Source organism: Schistocerca nitens, chromosome 4, assembly GCF_023898315.1.
Source record: "Schistocerca nitens isolate TAMUIC-IGC-003100 chromosome 4, iqSchNite1.1, whole genome shotgun sequence".
Lineage (NCBI taxonomy): Eukaryota > Metazoa > Arthropoda > Insecta > Orthoptera > Acrididae > Schistocerca > Schistocerca nitens.
In genome coordinates, this window is record NC_064617.1 from 614,187,963 (window position 1) to 614,206,017 (window position 18,055).

Consider the following 18,055-nt stretch of genomic DNA (forward strand, 5'->3'; position numbering starts at 1 on the left):
TCCTTTACAGATGAACCATAATTTCCTAAAACGCTCCAATACACTGAAGTCGATCATTCACCTTTCCCATAACAACCTTTACATGCTCATTCCATTTCACATCGCTCTTCCAGATATTTAATCTAGCTGACTGTGTTTTGTAGCACACTACTAATGCAGTATTCGCCTATTATGGGATTGTGTTTCCTACTCATCTGCATTAACTTACTTTTTTCTACGTTTAAAGCTAGCAGCCATTCATCATACCAACTAGAAATTTTGTCTAAATCATCTTGTACCCTCGTACAGCCACTCAACGACGACACCTTCCCATACACAACAGCGTCATTAGCAAACAGCAGCAGATTGGCGCTCATTCTGTCCTTCAGGTCATTTAGATGTAGAGAATAAGAGGGGTCTCATCACACACTCCTGACGATAAACTTGTCTCTGATGACAGCCACTCAACGACGACACCTTCCCATACACAACAGCGTCATTAGCAAACAGCAGCAGATTGGTGCTCATTCTGTCCTTCAGGTCATTTAGATGTAGAGAATAAGAGGGGTCCCATCACACACTCCTGACGATAAACTTGCCTCTGATGAACATTCGCCGTCGAGGACAACGTATTGCATTCTATTACTGAAGAAGTCTTCAAGTTCTTCACATACTAGACAATCTGTTCCTTATGTTCGTACATTCGTTAACAGTCTGCAGTGGCGTGACGTATCAAATGCTTTCCTGAGATCTAGGAACATGGAACCTGCCTGTTGTACTTCGCCCATGGTTCACAGGATATCATGCGAGAAAAATAGCATGCTGAGTTTAGCATGAGCGATGCTTTCTAAATACCTCCTGATTTGTGGACAGACGCTGTTTGTTTCAAGAAAATTTATTATATTCGAACTGATAATATTTTCAAGAATTCTGCATCAGATTTTAAGGATATTGGTTTGTAATTTTGTCCGATATTTTACCCTTCTTATATATAAAAATCATGGGCGCTTTCTTTTTTCATTCGCTTGCGACTTCGCGCTGGGTGAGACATCCGCTGTAAATGCAAGCTAAGTAAGGGGCCAATGCCGTAGAGTAATGCCTGTAAAATCAAATTGGGATTCAATTCGCACCTCATGACTTATTTGTTTTCAACTCTTTCAGTTGTTTCTCCACGCCAGGGATACTTCTTACTATGTCCTACATGCGGAAATCTGTAAGGCGGTTAAACGATGGTACGTTGGTAAGATCCTCATGCGTGAATGATACCTTAAACGCGACATTTAAAACTTCGGCTTTTCTTTTGCTGTCTTCTGTTGCAACACCAGACTGGTCAACGAGTGACTGGATAGAAGCCTTAGGCCCGCTTAGCGAATTTACATAGGACCAGAATCTTTCTGGGTTCAGGGCAAGATCTTTTGCTAAGGAACGATGGCGACAGCAGTTGCATGTTTCACGGGTCGATCTCTTTACTGACGCACGAAGTTCTGCTAACTTTTGCATGTCGTCATTTGCGCGATTCTTTTTCGAACCGAGACTGCAACAGTTTCTGTTTCCTCTACAGTTTCTGAATTTTGTTATTAAACTACGGGGGATCCTTTCCGTCCTTAATCCATTTACTCAGCACATACTTCTTCAGTGTGCGATTTCCAGTCCGTTCAGACTTTTCTCTTAATTTCTCTGCGTTCATCATACTGGAACTAAATTAGGTTCATTCATTTTATAAGTGGTATCATAACAATTGCTTATGCGCTCTTTCTAGCGAAAATACTTCCTTGCCTTCTTGATGCTTTAAAAAGCTGTATTTAATGTTGTTCATTAATCGTTATCGACTTCGAAGTTGTCAGAGCTTTATCCCCAGATACAAGAGGTGACCATCGGCCTACTGTGCAAGCGCGAGTTTATTATTTCATAGTAATGGGTCGTTATCAAGTATCCATCTGTCATGTGTAAGTAATCATATCTCATAAATAATTCCCACCATTATGTATTAGTTAAAGGGCACACAATAAAAGAGATTTATGAAACAAAACTAATGAATGGTCACTCGGTTATTTCCTCCCCTTCCAAACTGAAAATGAGTTGATGAAGAAGAATCAGCAAGTTGGAAAAAAACATATCATTTTACAAATCATTTGGAACTGTTTGTTTAAAAAAATATATCTGTTGATTATCACAATGGGAATTTTTTACGCCATTAGTTTACTCATCGACTTTCCGACTTAATGCAACGCACTCTCCCACCCAAAAGTTTGCACAATTAAATTAAAAATTCTCTGCAAGGAAAATGGAATTCGAGATGGCCATACTTCAGCTGTGGTGACATAAAAAAATGAACGCACTTCTTCCAACAATTATGGCTGTGCTGGGATACATTAAAGTAAAACAGAAACTTGATAATCGTCAGACTGAGACATTAACAACTAATTTTAAATGGCTATCACATCGATAGTTGTAGCACCCCACCTGTCACTTATCTGGTTTTGGTGTGTGTTCACCCCAGGTAATTGACTAACAGATCAACAGAGAGTGCAAATCTGCCGCAATGTCGGATAACGCAAAGAAAGTAATAAGGCCCTGTGACTCCTGATTGAACTGCGGAGGCAGTGTTGACATTAATTGGTTCAGAATTGAGCCCTTTTAGTTAAAAAGGGGTGCACATTGATGTTATATTCAGCTATTGAACACCAGATGCAAATGTTGAAGATAGAATTAATTAAGGAAGTGACTTGGGATTTCAACTACTTGATTGAAAACAAATGCAGTCGATTAGCAAAGATTTATTTTAACTCACGACCTTCAATCATCACATTACATGACTTTCCTAACAGGCAGTGGTAATAAATTGCGTTTGCGTGGAATAAAGCGCGATAAATCAAAAGTAATTCTAATCGACTGATCCAGGCGTAATGCGAAGTGCGAGAAGAATTCTACAATACACGGTCCATGAAACCCTCATGGAAACTTTGCCAACGTGATCCAACAAATTAATCAGTGGCCGGCGAATTCAGCGTGGTGGAGCAGTGTTGTTGTGCGGGCGTCAGCCGACCTCGTGGTGCTGCAAGGCTGCACTCGTCTATTCACTCCTAGCTATCTTGCTCAGTACATAACTGAGCCAAAACTTCCTATCGCGAATCTCAATCGTTCCATTTGCTAAGTCCTAAACTGCAGAGATGCTCACTCTTTCTCAGGCAGGCTGAGTAAAGAACGCCACGTTCGCACTCTGGGCAAGCTGGGAATGGAAGACTACTACGGAGACTTCTCACAGTCCACTCTTCACCTCGGTTTCCCCTCCCGCAAAATCACTTACACCAATTGCAGCGCAAGTCACGTTAAATATGCGTCACTTCCCAGTGCTGACCAATGCCTGCTCTGGGAAATGAACAAATTCCCACAAAATTTCCCTTCCTCTCAACTTCTGCTATTTAGCTCCTCCCAGGCCGCCCATCAAGGTTAGCGTCTGCACAAACACCAGTTTTTTCGGAATTCTGACTCCCAGGAGAGTACTTCAAATTCCTTGGTCCTATGTTCCCATCGGAGGCCAGGATATTTCATTCTGTCGCTCTTCACCTGATTTACTTCAGCATGAAGTTGCTATAGTCACAAACACGCATATTTTGACCTCTGTTGACCGCTCCACCGTAGCTTTGTGTGGCTTTCTCGCATGTTTCACTGAAAACGGGACGACGGACATTTATCAACAGGTGTACAAGTTCTCCATCTGCTTTCCGGTACACCAGCATGTGGTCAACAACCCACTCACTGTCACTCATCTTAAGGCAGCTGGAGGCCGCGCCCCGTTACCGCTTTCTCAGAGCTTGAGCCGCCCTAAGCTGCCTATTGTCATTTCCCTTCGCCGATCCCCCACTGGCCACGGTCAACTCGAGTACTTCCCTGGGATAAACTAGCCTCCAGTAAATCGACACGTTTCTACAAAGTTTTCATGTCATGTCAATTACTTTAAAACCATCACCCGACATTAATTATTCCAATACGTCCATACTATACCCTCTACAAGATGCATTGTGCTTTGTCAGTAATTTTTTTCAGCCCTACTGTTCGCTCAACGTGAGTTAGGTGATCTTTAATGACTTCATGTAAGGGGCATAGTTCTTGCCATCTTACATAGTATACGAGTATGCCTCTGTGGTTTTTCATGACTGGTGTGCAGGCATGAGAGAGAATGCCAACAAAATATGTAATAAATAGAAAAAAAAGAACATAATGTCTAATGGACCAATAAATAACAAAAATAACACTATTGAATAACAATTTTAACCTAAAAAAGCTACTAGTGCCTATACCGCAGTTTTCATTTTACAATTAAAGCACGATGATTAATTTCCGTTGCCGGATGTCCTATGTAAAAAAAATCTTGTTTCTACACCCTCCTTCATATCTGATCAAGTGAATATCCCCAATTGAAGAACGTATTTATAGAATAAAAATTTGCTTCAGTGGCCAGTAATTTTTTAATTAATTCCACGACCGGTCTCGTAGCACAAAGCTTCATCTTCAGTTGCCAACAAATAATTATGGGAACATAAACGGGTAGTGGCCGGGACGGTCAATGCTAGGAAGATTCACACCCAAGTCAGTCAAAAGCTTGGGAGCGCAGGAACAGCAACCACTGCGCCAGGACGACAGGACGACACGGAAGTTATACTCACGAGTAAGGTGTAACTAAGACAATAAAAACTGTGGTCAAAAGTGTTCTTTCATCGTAACCAATGACCGCATAGTCTCATAAAGCGTTTATGCAACATGCTTCTAAAGTTAATTTTTTGTTCCGTTTTTGATAACGTCATGTTCAAGTGGATAGTATTCTGTGACACATTTGAACAGGTCTGGAGAAGCGGAATGGGATTAGCAGATAAAAAGTGTAAATTGCTATTTGAAAAAGACATATTGCTGTTCGTACCTTCGTAGGGAATAAAGATACAACAAAGACGATCATGATGGAGGTAATGTCCCCATGGTAGCTAACCAACATTTGCTTGATACATCTTTTATTTCGCTTCTGGACAAACAATAATTTAGGTTGGTCAAGATAAATGGTACACACTGTGCTCATCCGCACCGCAAGGTGACCGTAACGAAGAAAACGCAACACAGCTTTCGACGATATGATTTACTAGCAGACGCTGTGAGGTGACGTCATTCAGCAGACATTGCAGTGGCAGAGGACAAGGGGAGGAGTCTTTCGTCGCTGGACAACAAACAGCTACGCGCTGCGGTCTGCAAGGAGCTGAACTGCTTATAACCTTCCCGGCGCTGCTAAACGTGCTCAGCGTGCACGTTCTTTCCGTATGCCTCGCCGTCGCATTACCACTCCACAGTACTTCCTACTCGGCTCGACTATAAGATAGTCACACAAATACAAATTAACGTCGCAGCTGTCAAGAAGCTCGAATAAAGCAGATGTTTGATGCTCGTTCTCGACATCGGAAATGTGTGTTGTTTGACATTCACAGCCTCGGCGGCGCCGTGATTCTCTGGCAATGCCGCGGCGGCTGCGCGGTAGCAACACACCGTTGTCACTTCATAACTCCGAGTATGGCTGTTGTGGACATAACTGGGAACGCCAATTACAATGCGATCACATACTATGAGGAACAAAACGATTATTCCACCGCTAGAAAGGTCTAAAAAAATTGTCAATCCTAACCAGGCGGTAAAAAACTGACTCCAGGGTCTCCCGTATCTGCTAATTGACCAACACAGCATTAGTACATTCTCTTTCTTCATCTTTTACACTATTTTTTATTTTCCTACGTTACATAATAGTATGCAACATCAAATTATTTGGAAAGTTGTTTTGAGATCATCTATTTCATTTGGTTACTGTCTTTGCCTAATTTCCAGAAGCGTATCTTTATTTTATTATTTCGGTCTATTTCCATGTGACTTTATCTATAATTTTACTAGCTGACGGACATGGCATTGCCCGGATATTCATTTTGCGAATTTTCTGTCAGAAACGAAACCTTATACGTACTCCTGCAGTAGGCTCGGTGTTTCTGTACGCTGGACGCAGCTGCTTCCTATACGTACAACGCTGATTAGTAAACGTCTCTACGGCAACGCCTCTTGATACCTCTATGGACGGCTATTGACTTCGCCTACAACCGTTTGTGCTTTGCAGTGGAAAGCTGTCAAAAGTTCTGTCAGATACCAAGAATTTTCTTAAGTTGACTCGAACATAGAAAACTCTTAGTAGTAAAGAATAAATATATTAAAACTTCATGCCTGATGCGGCATTTTTTTACGCGACTCATTATCTATGACGTCACATTTCCGCAACTATGAGTGGCACCAAGATATAATTTTGTAGATACATTTCTCGGTAAATGTGGGTATTGTCTGCTACATTTATTGCGAGTAGAGTTAGTAGCACAAAAGCAATAAACATAAATGTCATGTATGATGTGGCAGTTTTTCACGCATCTCATTCTTTATGAAGTCATATCTTCCGAACTATGATAGGCAGGAGGTTCTTAATGCCACATCGCTTGTTGCCTAACAGTATACGCGTACTAACTTTGGTTAAATACGTCCAGTGGATTATATAATATGTATGGATTTATGTTCAACCATTTTGTTTTCTAAGCAGCGCACTTCCGTAACATGGCAAACAAATGCATTGATGTCATTATTGAATACCACGATCCGCTATTGTACCCAAGAGTACGGGTTTGTAAATACATAAAGATATAAGGTTTCATAACTCATTTTTTGTTTCTGACGAGTTTTAGCAATTTCATAAGTCTGCTTTTCTCCCTATTACTGTCATTAGAGTATCGTCTGTCTTGCCATGCAATGAAGCTAAATGCTCAGTTTTGAAAACTCTAATTGAAAAATAAGTGTCGGGCAGAACTTCGAAATCTGAGCTTTGTTTCAGTAATAACTTGTTGTGATGAACGTAGAGAATAAGTGTATGTGACGCCTGGATGATTATACAAATAAAAGGTAGGAAGTGGCAGCAAAGAAGGTACAGAACTTATAGCTCAATTTGACGGGATGTTTATCAGCAACGCCGTATGCAAGTCTGAGACGTTATTACCAAGTTTGGAACTTAACCCAAGAAAATGCCACGTAGTCTGATGATCATAAAGCGTACACCACCATTTCACCTCCCCCTGTCGGCCAAATGGTGGTGATTAGAATTCTAAGAATCATCTCGAATTCGAGATTCATGTAATTAATCTCGGCTTCGGAAGCGTGTAACAGTAGAAGTGTTGGAGGTAATTTGCTCGTGCTATTATTGCAATCATCTGCTTTAGACTCATTAATTTGAATGAGTATACGTTCACCGAGAACAACTACATTGATCAGCAGCAAGAAGTCACTCGACTGCATCGCAGCAGCAGTAGACCTAGCTATACACAGCCTACGTGTGATTATGGCCTAATTAATGTCGAGGCACCGTGCGCTTGGCAGCTGTTAAAGCATAATATCAATTACCATCTACGTCTGGAGCCAAGGAGTGAGTGATCTACGTTTGTGACAGTCACTGGATACGGAACTGCTAGGTGTCTGGCGTACTATGTTCTGTGTATGAGCGCGCGAGTTTGTGTGTGTGTGTGTGTGTGTGTGTGTGTGTGTGTGTGTAGGAGGAGTAACGCTGGAGGGAAGAGGAAGAGGAGGAGAGTGTTAGACAAAATCAAAGACATGATGGGAGTGAAAATAGAGTGGAACCAATTTTTTGGCCAATTTTGTAGACTGCCAAAAGATTTTCATAGTCCAGGAAAAGATTGTCAGTTCTTAAACATCATACAGATCAAGTGTTCATTGTCGAAGAGCCCTGGAATCCTAAGTTTACCATAACGTCATCACATTTCTAGCCTATTATCAGTGAAGATTAAAATGGATTTAAATGTGGCAGTCATTGAATAGGTAGAATAATAGCATTAAGAAATCTCGCAGAGAAAAAAGTGACGATAGTTATGTCTACATAATGTCGTCTTCATGAACATTCAAAATGACTACGGCATAGCTCTTTAGAATAAGCTGTGAACCGGTTTTGGGTGAAATTTTTTGTCAAATAATTACATTACAACTGTGAAACAGTCCTGTACGAGCTGTATTGAACTTGAGAAAGCGTGCAAGTCAATTTTCTCAGAATTTACATACTCATACGAATGGACGTAGTGTGGTATTATGTTGCAATTAAAGCCACAGGTGTAAAACAAATATCTACTTTGGTATGTACATATCGAAAGGCTGAATGAAACTAATCCTCGGTGCCCAGAGAAAATATAGAAGCGGATAGCCCCAGTGACAAAGCAACGAGAAGTTTCATTTAGAAGCCGGTATGAAGACTTTCATTACTAGACACACGAAAAAGCTCCAGAGGGGAATCAGAGGTATAAGACAAAGAAGTTAGGAAAAGCAAATAGCAGATTTTATAAACATACCGCGTGTTCCACCTAACAGCAGTCAGATAGTATTTCTTACGATATTTTGAGTTTAATTTCTGTGGCCTACAGGACAAGTCTGCTCAAATTAAATTACATGTGTGCATGTTTTTATGACTCTCGTGCTGACAGGAAACGATTTACTTTTCACTGTAACCAAAATATTGTCTACAAAATTTTAATCACCCAGTCGAAAGAGCAGCCGTAGGTGACTATATTTTCTTTACAAGTCGTTACACATACATGATGCAGTGTTCGAATGAAGAGATTTTTATATTTTGTGGCTCGTAAATTTCTTTGTGTACGTTTGATCAGTTTCACGTCATATATCAATGTGTTCTACACAGTGCACTAATGCTGTGTACCATATATGCTGAGAAATGTTGAATTTCAAATAAAGAAATTTACATCCGGAAAGGGAAAACGTCTTTATTCAAATCGAATAGCTATTCTGCCATATTCAGTAGAAGGATAAGCAGAACACAAAGAATAATCAGTATTCTGAGCAGAGAATAAGTATGGCTGCTGTAAGAAAGAGCCTATGAAGATGTGGTAGTGCAGAGAAACATCAGTGCTACATCATTGTTAGAAACAATAATTATTCTTCCTATTTTGCAGTTACTCTCAATAAATATCCTTGAACTAAATGTCACATGGTGCTAACAAGAGGCTGTTCTACTGTTATACTTTAAAAGCTTATTATTCCAGACAGACAATCAGAATCAAAAAATGGTTCAAATGGTTCTGAGCACTATGGGACTTAACATCTGTGGTCATCAGTCCCCTAGAACTTAGAACTACTTAACCTAACTAACCTAAGGACATCACGCACATCCCTGCCCGAGGCAGGATTCGAACCTGCGACCATAGCAGTCGCGCGGTTCCGGACTGCGCGCCTAGAACCGCTAGACCACCGCGGCCAGAAATCAGAAACAAACACTGTTTTTTGTGCAGTCACTAGGTATCACAAGTAGTTTCTTTATGTTTGTGTTGACATACTAAATATAAAAGTAAATTGAAACTATTGTCAGCAACAGAAGAGAAATGGCATCTAATGACTACAAAGAGTGATCCAGAAATGAGTATATATGTATATGTGATTATGTCTCGGATTTTCTCCCAAACCTCTGGATAGATTTCAGCCAAATCTGGCACTGCAACAGCAGGTCTCATGAGTATCAGCACTGTAGGGTTTATAATATCCTATGAGTGGAGACACAAGCAAAAAGCCTGTTTCTTCTATCCCCTGACATGTAGCCCACCCTGCATAACAGGCCAGACATGTTGTCTGGGACCAGTATCAGCCTGCCAAATCTACTTCCTTTTCCCGACAGCCTATTCGTGAGGGGCAAGAAATAATGGTTTTTCAGGTCCTGACATTTAGGCTGCCTTGCATAAAAGGTGTGTGGGTGGAGTAGTATCATCCTGCTTTGTTGAACTCGATGGCAGGGACTACATGTGTTGATGAGCTTGGCTGGGGAAAGGTTGAGATGGATAGAGGATCGACAGAGCGAGAGAGAGGAGAAAATGGCCAGAAAGAGGGGAGGAGGAGGAGATGCAAGAGGCCAGTGGAAGATGTAGAGGTAGTAGGCAGATGGAAAAGAAAGAGGGAGAATTGGAGGAGGAAAGAGAGAGAGGGAAGAGGATACAGTTGGAGGGAGGGGCTGGGAAGATTGGTCTGAGAGATGTGGAGGAGGATGTGGACATTGAGAAGGGGAAGAGGCGATGAAGAGATAGAGTGGATAGGAGGAGACAGACAGAGGTGGGTGGATGAGGTGAACAGACAGAGGCACAAAGAGGCGGACATAGAGATGCAGGATAGGGTGTGTTCCATATATGTGGGTGGAATACAGATGCAGGTGAAGCCATGATAGAAAGGCTAGTTTCGTAATATGACACGCTGCATTTTACAGGATGTTTCATAATTGGTACTAAAAAGTGACGCATATAAGATAAATGATAATAGCTGCAGTTACCCTCCAGTAAATAAGGGTTTACAAGCAATATCTTTGTGAGATAATTGCATAAAATAGTGGCCTACTTGGTACAAATGTACCTGAGTGTAAACATTCCAATAAGCCATAATTCTGCTTAAATTTGACCCATGGACCATGGTATGGGAATGTGGTGCATGCATAATGTTGACCAGCACATTTTACAGCAGTTGAAAGATTAAAATGGATATGTCGAGCATGGTCTATAGGTGGCTTCCAGAACATCTGACCTCTGGATCTGTTTGTCTGGGATCGCCTCAGAACTGGAGTTAACGATACTTTCAATGACATGGTTGAAGAACTGGGGCTCTGAACTATGCAATGTTGTCAAGTTGTACGAGAGGGTCTGGCAGTCACTGGACTGGAGAGGAGAGTGCAATACTCCATCAATATGCTAGGACGAAGTGTGGAACATCTTTAACAGGTAAGAGCAAGGGCATACAGCAAACAGTAACATTTAACTTACCAAAGTAGTACTGTATTTCTCATTAAGGTAGGTCATAGGTGGAATTTGAGCACAGTCATGGGAGACTTAATAGAATAGTTTTTACTTCAAATTTAGTGATCTCTTCGACAATTCTTCATACTGATGTCAGAGGCGGCTCATATACACATACTCCCAGTTATCTTACACACCTTTGTTTACTGGAATGTGTTTGCTCTTACTATCCATTACTATCAGATATGTAACGTTTTACTATTACTTGTAGTACAAGCTGTGTATGTAGTTCCATATCCCAGAAATAGAAAGAGAGAAAGTGATTTTAAGTAGGGGACAAGGAAGAGAGAGATGATGGCAGTGATCGACGAAGGGAAATAAGGAGAGAGTGCTAGCATGTGTGTCGGAAAGACGGTGTACATGTGTGCGCGTATTGCAAGAGTGGCACTGACTGATAGCATTTGCGGGGTCGTTCGTCGTAGAGTTTCAATGGAATAGCCACTGTAGCGGCGGGTGTGTCCAGCAGTTAATTCACTTCTTCCACCTGATGTCTCGGTCGGGACTAACTCCGCTGACGTCGCACAGGGGAGCCCAAGTCCAACTGCCGGCGGTGCGTGACCGGCGCGCACTATTCCCAATTCTGTGCCGCAAATGACTGTTTCAGCACCCGGCCGATCAGCCGTCTGTGGACGCTACGACTCACACGGCACGGCAGACGGCGGCCACACACTCCCCGAGTCGCCGTGCCTCACATGGCTTTGTCGCTGTTCTCAATTGGAGCGTAACGCCGGGTGCTAAATAACGCTTAGCCCCTCACACACAAAAACGCACACACACACACACACACAAACACAGGTCTCCTTAAGTCGTCCGCCCACCGCATCTACGACAAAGCGTTTCGAGACTTCTTTTCCGTAGCATAGATCTGACTGCCTTGAGGTACAGCCATGTTATTATCTTTTGAATTGTAATCGTCACCTGGACATTTGTCAGCTGTTAATGTTGCTTCTACAGTTAACACTCGCCCCTATTCACGGCAAACCTGTCGGTGAGCCGCGAGAGCTTCTTGCAATTCCGCCTTTTTGTTCGCTGAGTGCTAAATTAACATTTATATAGCACTCAGAGTAGAGTCTATTTTCAGATTATTAACTGTACAAGGGACAGAAGCTGTTCTATACTGATCGTGTTTCGTTCATTACCTTGATTACATACGATGGCTGTCAGAAAGTAAAATAGACTTACGAAAATCAAAAGGTAAAGATTTAAAAGAGTATTAAACCTAACTCAACTTTTCTGCATTATATCCTTCATGGGACGACTGGAACGGTTTACACTCAGCCTCGTGACGCCAACTGAGGAACTACTAAAGGTACTAAAGGATTTCTTAGCTCGCTCAGGAGCACGTTATCTTAAGTCTTCCTCTCATAGTTAACATTGTCTGATTTACGTCTGCATTTCGAAGAAATATGTAGAACAGTAGAAAAAAATGAAACACACACACACACACACACACACAAAACTGTTACGACTTCATAGGTTCACAGATAAGAAACACAAATAAGATGCAAATTACATGTCGGACATAGACATTATATTGCAATACGATTGTTCATGGCGTGTTTGGCTCATAAGAAATTGAACTTTGAATTTACTGCATTCCCAGCGGCAACTAAAACTTGCTTTCTCATCGAATATACCGCCACCTCAGCCCCACCCTTTCGCCTCGAGCCACCAGTTTCTTAACGTACCACTACGTAATCAAAGTTTTCTCAATAAGCGACCTTTTAGTAAGTTGCGGGTTTATTTACTGTTTAGTGAATAACCAAGCAAACGCACCGCTTACGCGAAGGTTCTTTGCAGCTTAAACAGAACTTTGTTTTACAAGGTCTAAATTTTGATCTTATGATGGTAGGAGCCGAAACGTTGTTGTAAATAAAGAAGTATATTAAGTGCTCTATACGTCCTGATTCACAAAACTCCACAATGATTGCAGACTCATATAGAAAATTTGATTCCCTTACTAGCTGTAACCGGTCACGCGCCGCTGTGGCTCACTCTGGCTAAATGAATATACGTTCTAATCTCCTCCCCCTCTCTTTGTTCATCTCCTAAGCCCTCCCTCTCTCTCTCTCTCTGTCTCTCTCTCTCTCTCTCTGTGGATCTCCTCCTCCTCCCCCCTCTCTTCGTCCATCTCCTCCTCTCCCTCTCTTTGTCCATGTCCCCCCCCCCTCTTTCTGTCTATCTCCTTCTTCCACCCCCAGCTAGCGAACCCAGCAATGCTTCGCAATTGCTAAATGTGTATGGACATTAGGTATACGTCCTAATCTGCTTCTCCCTCCCATTTCTCTCTTCTCCTCCTCCTCTTCGCTCATCTCCTTCTGTTCCCACTTGTCTCTAACCATCACCTCCTCTACCTCTCCCCACCCATCTGTCCGTCTCCTCCTTCCTGTCTTCCATAACATGCTACCGTAGTTAAAAACTGAATGCGAAAGAAACTGCGCACTTTCAAAGCAGGGCACAACATAGCATTTTATTTCCCGCAGTCAATTTTAATAGAAAAACTGTACATTACTGAATAATAATCTCTTGGTTGCTCTTGTAAATTATTTTCATTGACGACCTGTTTCGTAATCCAGAAGACACACTGAAACTTCCTGGCAGATTAAAACTGTGTGCCGGACCGAGACTCGAACTCGGGACCTTTGCCTTTCGCGGGCAAGTGCTCTACCAACTGAGCTACTCAAGCATTACTCACACTCCGTCCTCACAGCTTTACTTCTGCCTGTACCTCGTCTCCTACCTTCCAAACTTGGTAGAGCACTTGCCTGCGAAAGCCAAAGGTCCCGAGTTCAAGTCTCGGTCCGGCACACAGTTTTAATCTGCCAGGAAGTTTCATATCAGCGCACACTCCGCTGCAGAGTGAAATTCTCATTCTAGAAGACACATTATTAAATTTGCAGTATGGTCTGGCTCAATGTTAACTAGAGCAACGTGCAAAAATGTGAAGTAAATCGATCAAGAACTTTTCGAGAGTTTTGCTTGCGACGTAATCTATTATACACTCCTGGAAATTGAAATAAGAACACCGTGAATTCATTGTCCCAGGAAGGGGAAACTTTATTGACACATTCCTGGGGTCAGATACATCACATGATCACACTGACAGAACCACAGGCACATAGACACAGGCAACAGAGCATGCACAATGTCGGCACTAGTACAGTGTATATCCACCTTTCGCAGCAATGCAGGCTGCTATTCTCCCATGGAGACGATCGTAGAGATGCTGGATGTAGTCCTGTGGAACGGCTTGCCATGCCATTTCCACCTGGCGCCTCAGTTGGACCAGCGTTCGTGCTGGACGTGCAGACCGCGTGAGACGACGCTTCATCCAGTCCCAAACATGCTCAATGGGGGACAGATCCGGAGATCTTGCTGGCCAGGGTAGTTGACTTACACCTTCTAGAGCACGTTGGGTGGCACGGGATACATGCGGACGTGCATTGTCCTGTTGGAACAGCAAGTTCCCTTGCCGGTCTAGGAATGGTAGAACGATGGGTTCGATGACGGTTTGGATGTACCGTGCACTATTCAGTGTCCCCTCGACGATCACCAGTGGTGTACGGCCAGTGTAGGAGATCGCTCCCCACACCATGATGCCGGGTGTTGGCCCTGTGTGCCTCGGTCGTATGCAGTCCTGATTGTGGCGGTCACCTGCACGGCGCCAAACATGCATACGACCATCATTGGCACCAAGGCAGAAGCGACTCTCATCGCTGAAGACGACACGTCTCCATTCGTCCCTCCATTCACGCCTATCGCGACACCACTGGAGGCGGGCTGCACGATGTTGGGGCGTGAGCGGAAGACGGCCTAACGGTGTGTGGGACCGTAGCCCAGCTTCATGGAGACGGTTGCGAATGGTCCTCGCCGATACCCCAGGAGCAACAGTGTCCCTAATTTGCTGGGAAGTGGCGGTGCGGTCCCCTACGGCACTGCGTAGGATTCTACGGTCTTGGCGTGTATCCGTGCGTCGCTGCGGTCCGGTCCCAGGTCGACGGGCACGTGCACCTTCCGCCGACCACTGGCGACAACATCGATGTACTGTGGAGACCTCACGCCCCACGTGTTGAACAATTCGGCGGTACGTCCACCCGGCCTCCCGCATGCCCACTATACGCCCTCGCTCAAAGGTCAACTGCACATACAGTTCACGTCCACACTGTCGCGGCATGCTACCAGTGTTAAAGACTGCGATGGAGCTCCGTATGCCACGGCAAACTGGCTGACACTGACGGCGGCGGTGCACAAATGCTGCGCAGCTAGCGCCATTCGACTGCCAACACCGCGGTTCCTGGTGTGTCCGCTGTGCCGTGCGTGTGATCATTGCTTGTACAGCCCTCTCGCAGTGTCCGGAGCAAGTATGGTGGGTCTGACACACCGGTGTCAATGTGTTCTTTTTTCCATTTCCAGGAATGTATAATACATAGATATTTCTATTCTATACAAATTAAAATATGTAGCCTATGTCCGTCCATATTGTCATTAGACTAACGTATGAAAATTTAGAACATACCAGTCAATAACTTTTCGGGATTTTTGGTAACAACGTTTCCATTTATATATTACATACAGGGTGATTCAAAAAGAATACCACAACTTTAAAAATGTGTATTTAATGAAAGAAACATAATATAACCTTCTTTATACATCATTACAAAGAGTATTTAAAAAGGTTTTTTTTCACTCAAAAACAAGTTCAGAGATGTTCAATATGGCCCCCTCCAGACACACGAGCAATATCAACCCGATACTCCAACTCGTTCCACACTCTCTGTAGCATATCAGGCGTAACAGTTTGGATAGCTGCTGTTATTTTTCGTTTCAAATCATCAATGGTGGCTGGGAGAGGTGGCCAAAACACCATATCCTTAACATACCCCCATAAGAAAAAATCGCAGGGGGTAAGATCAGGGCTTCTTGGAGCCCAGTGATGAAGTGCTCTGTCACGGGCTGCCTGGCGGCCGATCCATCGCCTCGGGTAGTTGACGTTCAGGTAGTTACGGACAGATAAGTGCCAATGTGGTGGCGCTCCATCCTGCTGAAATATGAATTGTTGTGCTTCTTGTTCGAGCTGAGGGAACAGCCAATTCTCTAACATCTCCAGATACTGTAGTCCAGTTACAGTAGCACCTTCGAAGAAAAAGGGACCAAAAACTTTATTGGCTGAAATGGCACAGAAAACGTTCACCTTAGGCGAGTCACGTTCATACTGAGTTGTTTTCCGCGGATTCTCTGTGCCCCATATACAGACATTGTGACCGTTGACTTTCCCGTTAGTGTGGAAAGTTGCTTCATCACTAAACACAATCTTTGAAACGAAAGATTCATCTGTTTCCATTTGAGCAAGGATAAAATCACAGAAATCGATTCTTTTAATCTTATCAGCTGCAGACAGTGCTTGAACCAATTTCAGACGATAAGGTTTCATAACTAACCTTTTTCGTAGGACTCTCCATACAGTTGATTGTGGAATTTGCAGCTCTCTGCTAGCTCTGCGAGTCGATTTTCCTGGGCTGCGAACAAATGCTTGCTGGATGCGTGCTACATTTTCATCACTCGTTCTCGGCCGTCCAGAACTTTTCCCTTTGCACAAACACCCATTCTCTGTAAACTGTTTATACCAACGTTTAATACATCGCCTATCAGGAGGTTCGAAATGCACGCTGAACAACTGTCGTCGATTCACTTTTGCCATACTCAATAACACAAAAAGCTTTCTATTGAGCGGTCGCCATCTTAGCATCAACTGACGCTGACGCCTAGTCAACAGCGCCTCAAGCGAACAAATGTACAACTAAATGAAACTTTATAGCTCCCTTAATTCGCCGACAGATGGTGCTTAGTTCTGCCTTTTGTCGTTGCAGAGTTTGAATTCCTAAAGTTGTGGTATTCTTTTTGAATCACCCTGTATATATTCAAATATTAAAAGAGTGATATATAATGGCTGCAGAATGTATATGAAACAACGTACGTGTTCGAATGCAGCATTCTGTCAAAATTTCAAAGCAATCGGCGGAGAACTGTCGGAGGTTTAAGATTTTGAACACACGACCATTTACATGTTTAGTATTTATATAGTTTGATAGCTATTTACTATTGTTTCGCACAGTCTATTCACATAATTACTAATAAATTAAAAACTATACGACTCACCTAGGATGACAGTCCCGACGAACAAGCTGAGCGTCACGCTGGTGAAAGTGGTGAATCTCTGGAAGAAACAGAAAGAAACGCGTTATATATCTGAATACAGGCCATGGAAACTGAATTACTGGTGGGTGTAATTGTGAACAGAGAGAAAATTGGGATACTTTCGGTGTAGTAACACTTCAAGTGCTTCTAAAGCGAATGTGTGTGTCTGAATTCCAAAGGGACCAAACTGCTGAGGTCATCGGTTCCTAGACTTACACACTACTTAAACTAACTTATGCTAAGAACAACACACACACCCATGACCGACGGAGGACTCGAACCTCCGGTGAGAGGTACCGCTCAATCCGTGAAATGGCGCCTCAAACCGCGCGGCCACTCCGCGCGGTGCTTGTGAAACGAAATGCGCTATATAAAAACTATATAACCACGTTGTCTTCCACGACAGTTTCGAGTTTGGAATGCTTTATATTGTTTTGAAGGTCTTCAAAAGGCAGCCTGCCGATATAAGATAAAATGAAGGGAGAAAGATTAGCGTACAGAATCCCGTCAACGATGATGTCATCAAGGAACTCAAGCTCGCATTACAAAAGGATGGAGGAAGATATTGATCCCGTAATTTTCGAAGCAAACGTCGCGGCAATTCCTATAAGCGCTTTAGGGAATCGACGGCAAGTGCGGATGACTGCACGACGGTTTGAACCTCCATCGTCTGGAATGCAGGTCCAGCGTCTTATGTTAACCACTGCGTCATCTCTCTCGGTGACGTAAGACAAGACTCTGAGAAACTTTTTAAGGAAAGTCCACAAGAATTTAAAGACATATCGTCTTATCTATAAATTACAATATTATCAGCAGTCTCGAACTGAAAATACACATCAGTAATGTAAAACATAAAGCAGCCGTTGTTACAGAATTTGTAACCTTTAACCCTTAAATAGTGTCATTGTTGGTGTTGTTATTGTTATGAAAGAGTATCATTATATTCATGTAGATATTGATCACTATGTAGTTGA

General features: G+C 42.9%; 1 protein-coding gene across 1 annotated transcript in view; it reads right to left on the minus strand.

Moving 5' to 3' along the window:
- Positions 1 to 18,055, minus strand: part of LOC126252471 (uncharacterized) — a 751,218-nt gene that overhangs the window by 406,014 nt on the left and 327,149 nt on the right. Inside the window, exon 4 of the mRNA XM_049953366.1 lies at positions 17,043 to 17,100. Within this exon, the coding sequence (XP_049809323.1) occupies positions 17,043 to 17,100 (58 nt within the window). The remainder of the gene's footprint in view (positions 1 to 17,042; positions 17,101 to 18,055) is intronic.